Genomic DNA, 4,909 nt, shown 5'->3' on the forward strand with positions numbered 1-4,909 from the left:
GTCCTAAATAGACCACTCTTGAGGGATTCTAAACTATTATGCTGAGCATCGAAGCTGTTTGTCTTTTCAGATCATCGTTTTGTCTCTTCTGAACACTTGATATCGTTGATCACCGGAAGTTAAGGGAATAGTTTCAACAACAACAGTAACTATAGATAATTTCTTTCCGTTTCACATTTATAGAAGCGTCCTCGAAATCTTTGAGTAGTCTGAACCGACGATATTATAGTTTTCTCTCGAAAAGAACTCTCTGAAATTTATCTCTCAGAACTTGTGCCGTTTTCCTTTTCAATGTTCTTGACGCTCAGGAACGAGTGCCTGTTATTCTATAACTGGCAGTGGGATAATCTGAGATATCTTATTTTGAGACTGAAGTGCTGTTCTATTGTGAGACATTTTGCTTTGAATTTGAATCAAGTCACAGATTGTGAAATATAAACGCTTGAAGAGATAGTTTTCGGTCACTTATTGCTACTTTGGTATTTTACCATGGTCTTTCTATACTCAACGAGGTTTTAGGTGTATTGAGTTTTTTTCCACTCAAAGGAAATAAAGTAACTTGGAGGTCTGTTCAAACTTTCTCTATGAATGCCAATAGCGCACAGATCGTGAAGTGATAGCCTTATTTTGGAAGCCTTGTATCAAGCTCATATAAATTTGAATATCTCATTAGAACAGTTGTCCTGTTTACAAGTGCGGCCATGGCAAATATTGTTTCCAGGTAAGTAGTGTAAAATATCTATTAGAACAAACAAACATAGAATGTTGCCATTAGATATGTCGTAAATAAGGTTACACCCTTTTAGTGATTTCCACTTTCTTAACAATGATTGTGGTCTGATTACACACTGTCTTTCTTTTCAAACTTCAGGATGATTTCAGTGCCTTCGCATTCGAAAAATGCTTTCCTTTTTCTATAAGAATGTAAAACTCGATTCCAATGGAAGACAATCCTTTCATTGTATCATTATCGATCAATTGGCCACGTCAACGCTAGTGACGTGGCTCATACCGTTGATTGAGTATATATTGCAAAAAAATTCTTGTCATCATTTACAATTTGTGCTTTCACATTCATGATGTACCGAGTTCCAATCTTGCTGTACTTCCTATTGGTTTTGTCCTTTCAGCTTTCAGTCGCTTTATCTTCCAATTCAAACAACCAGTGTGCTTGTTTATGCTACGGATGTAAAGCATTAGTACTTGATTTGTGCACACCAGGATTTCAATCCATAAATCTAACAACCATGAGTAATTGCACAAAGGATTTTTGCAAATTTCAGCTGGGCTCTAAATACAGTCATATTTCATCGGTTCAACAATGTCCTTCCATCTCAGGGAAAAACTCAGGAAAGCTTTATATATTCTCTGAACCAAATTGCAAAGGTTCGAATACTACTCAAGCTGTACCCAGACCTTGCGGGGACTTCGAAGAAGATGGTAACGTTTAACTTTATGGAGCCAAGTTGTTTGGATGCGGAAACAACACCTATTTGCGCCTTTGTAACAGTTATTCAAATTATAGTCCACACTACAAGCCATACATTTGCTATCAAAAAGGAGACAATTCTTTTTTTTATATACCTGATCAGATTGAATCATGTACTTCCGATGCAAAACCAACTTCGACACCGCCTGCAACCGCAAGTCCAACACCTATTCCAACTCCATCGCCTAGTGCCAGCCCTGTACCTCTATCCATAACCATTCAGAAGGATCAGCCAGACTCTTCTTGCTCCGATCCGTTTCAAATAAGTGTTGATCTCTACAATCACTCTAGTTCGTGTTTACAAAATAAGATATTCTCTTTGCAAGTTTCGCTTTGCAGTGGTCAGGAAGGGAACATCTTTGTTCAACAAAGCAATACACAGGTGTATGTTGTTCCAGAAGGGTGCGGTGGTTCTTCCAAGTTACAATTATGCTACTTGACTTCAAGCCAGTGTCTCTCCATTGACTCAGGAAGTTGTCAAAGTTTGGAAGCATATCAAAGTTTTCTTTCCCTCGGAGACTATTCTATGATTTCTGCTTCTGTTTCTGTTCAGGGACCTAATTGCAAATCGTCAAGCAGTAGTGGTCTTAGTTGCTTTCCAGGCTCTTCTCAAGTCATAACACCTGAGGGACCAAAGCCTATAAGTTTGCTAAGAAAAGGAGACTTGGTCTTAGACGTCGAAAACTCTTTTACTCCAGTGTTAGGTTTTCTTCATAGAGATCCACGACAACTGTCTCAATTTTTAACTTTTCAATTGAAGGATGGCAATTTTTCTGTGAGTCCAGATCATCTCGTTTTTTCTGCAGGAAACTTTATCTTTGCGAAAGACATTCGTCTAGAATCCTATTTACAAGGAGTAGAGCAGAAGGAGAGGATACGTAATGTAACGATTGCCAAGCAGGTTGGAGTCTATGCTCCCCTTACGAAGAGTGGTCATCTCTTTGTGGATGGAATATACTGTTCTTGCTATGCGCATTATCCAAGTCATTACTTTGCCCATTTGGCCTTTTGGCCTTGGAGACTGTTTGGTTCAAAAACTTTACAATACAATGGCATTATGCCGTATGCTAAGTGGCTGCTTGAAAACTTTTCTCCGTCGGTGAAGATTTGAAATCATTAACTGTGTCATTGTTTTTCTGCTTGTTTTTTGTGAGAGGGAACATTCCTATCGCTTTCTTTCGTTCAAATGAAATAGTGCTTTTGCTTTATAAATATTTCTTTCCGATACATAAGGTATCTATAGGAAGCGATAAATGATGCATCACAGAACTCATACATCGTTAGATCATTAGATACATAGAATATTTCATCAATCTTTCAAGAGTCACACGGCCATTTAAGAGAGATGATTGCTCTGTAAGCACGGAAAGAATTGAGAACTTCAAAGAAAATCTATTACGCTAGATTTTGTTAACTTCAACTGTATGACAAAGACTATTTTGCCAGTGAAAAATTTGAGGTTAAAGCTCTGAGAGGCCTTGAAAACGTCATTTAAAAATGGTACGACAGAACTAAACAGCTTCTTGAGAAATTTGAATCATTCCAAACAAATTATTTCCATCCTCTCATAGAGAGTGATAGATTTTTCTATCGACTCAATCATGATCGTTATCTGTCAATTCATATTCTGGCTAACATCTACAAGTACATGAGCAGCTTTGTAAAAGTGTTAATCCAAACGATTCCAAAGAGTCTCACGATATACAGCATGCGTATCCAGGCTAAAGCTTTAAAAATAAGCCATCCAAGCAAACTGGCCATTCCTCTTTAGACAGATACTCAACGTCCCCCTAATGGTGAAGCTTCCGTCAAAATAAGGCGACAGAATATGTGAACGACCAAACCTTAGGATACTTAACACTTCTTTAACTCAGAGCAACGTGGCAAACCTCAGAGCTCAAACCTCATCATTGTATTCGAAATTTGGCAGAGTGGCAGTCTGAAAGGAAAAACGAGGGAAATATGTAACAGTTTTACGGCAGAGAAGTAAAGTTGCTTAAAAAGTGAGAGCGCATTTAGTCCTATCGTTACATGTACCTCAACTGGTGTTATTTTTCGAGTTTGGCAACGGAGAGGACTCAGCGGTTACGTGAGAACTTCAAACTTTTGTACAGCAAGTACCTGTGTAAACAGAACATTGAAGAAATACCGAAAAGAGAGAAGAAACATTGAGTTTGTTTAGCTCCGTTATAAAGTATTCATTCCACGGGACTATTGCTGCAAGTTACATTGTGTTTGGGGGAAAGAAGTGCTGTTGCGACTTAGTTGACTGTAATATGAGAAGAAAAGCGAGTTTACTACAGGCAAAGCTTTTTAAACAACGAGCGTTTGGATTACGTGACGAAAGCCTATTGGTAGGCAAACAGAGTTGTCACTGCAATGAAAATGACTTTTAAGCATTCCTATCACCTGGATTTTTGCCTAGAAGCTGAACTGAACTAATATAGCAGCTAAAAAGTAAAAAGAAGTGTGTTTTCCGACGTTTAGTTGTTGCAAGTAACTTTATACTTGCTATGACTTTATATAGAGTTTAGACTGAGTACTTGGTCAATGATTGTTAATACTCTACTGTTATAATAACAAACTGAATGTCTTTTTAAACCGAGCAAAGGAGGCACATGTTTCTATTGATATTTCTATGATAGTCTAGTTAGTTTTTAGGTTACGCACCTTAAATTTCGAAAATATGGAAAAATAAGAATCTTTCATCTCCTCTTGGCAAAGTAAAAAAGAAAGGTGAATCTTGAAATATATGTGCAAGGAGAAGTAAAAGCGTCACCACTTTTACTCTTATAACGATCAAAACTCTCTACAAGTTGTTATACGAAGAGAACAAAGCGAGACCCTCATTCCCTTTATACACCAAATTGCATTTCATTCTGCTACTTTGTTGATGCTTTTGATGGACATTGTAAACATATGGTCATTATGACATAATTAATTTTCTTCATTCATAGTGAGCATTTGTAATCCTACATAGATTGCACGGTTTGGGTCGCACAAACAATTTCACTAGAGCCAACTCCTATCTCTTTAGGATATCATATGCATATGATAGAGCCATAATCTTATGGTTCTTTGAACACTGCAAACTAGAGTTGTTTCCATACAAGCGATTCGTAGTATTTGCAGTTTCTGAAAAGAATTCTTGCTACAACATTTATTAGAACGTGGAAAGTTTTAAGAAAATACAAACGAAATAGACTGGCACTTGGCTTGTGTCAAAGGATATCAAAGTATTGGCAAGTCCAATGCCAAGCTATGGCTTTCATCTGCATTGACATGATGACTCTTTGTTCATGAAAATGTTCAAACAAAGAAAAAATAAACAAAAAATGAGTTCTTGATACTATTTTCTAATGTGAAGAATATAAACATTTGCCAATCTTTCTACTCATGTCTTGAAGTTAAGTATGGAAG

The 4,909-nt window shown here is 37.2% G+C and overlaps 1 protein-coding gene across 1 annotated transcript; it reads left to right on the forward strand.

Moving 5' to 3' along the window:
• Window positions 1-680: 680 nt before the first annotated feature.
• Window positions 681-2,716, forward strand: Gasu_64100 (hedgehog-like protein). Its single transcript, XM_005702395.1, has 3 exons — window positions 681-721; window positions 776-805; window positions 1,526-2,716. The coding sequence occupies exons 1-3, from the start codon at window positions 702-704 to the stop codon at window positions 2,598-2,600; spliced, it is 1,125 nt and encodes a 374-aa protein (XP_005702452.1). The 5' UTR covers window positions 681-701; the 3' UTR covers window positions 2,601-2,716.
• Window positions 2,717-4,909: the final 2,193 nt, after the last annotated feature.

The sequence above is a fragment of the Galdieria sulphuraria genome, assembly GCF_000341285.1.
Source record: "Galdieria sulphuraria unplaced genomic scaffold scaf_226, whole genome shotgun sequence".
Classification (NCBI taxonomy): Eukaryota; Rhodophyta; class Bangiophyceae; order Galdieriales; family Galdieriaceae; genus Galdieria; species Galdieria sulphuraria.

Excerpts from the sequence above, each read along its gene's own strand:
- Gasu_64100 (XM_005702395.1), top strand. The coding sequence starts at position 702 with ATGGCAAATATTGTTTCCAG. Across the intron at positions 722-775 it reads ATGGCAAATATTGTTTCCAG|ATATGTCGTAAATAAGGTTA; the intron begins GTAAGTAGTGTA and ends TGTTGCCATTAG. Across the intron at positions 806-1,525 it reads AATAAGGTTACACCCTTTTA|TCCACACTACAAGCCATACA; the intron begins GTGATTTCCACT and ends TTCAAATTATAG.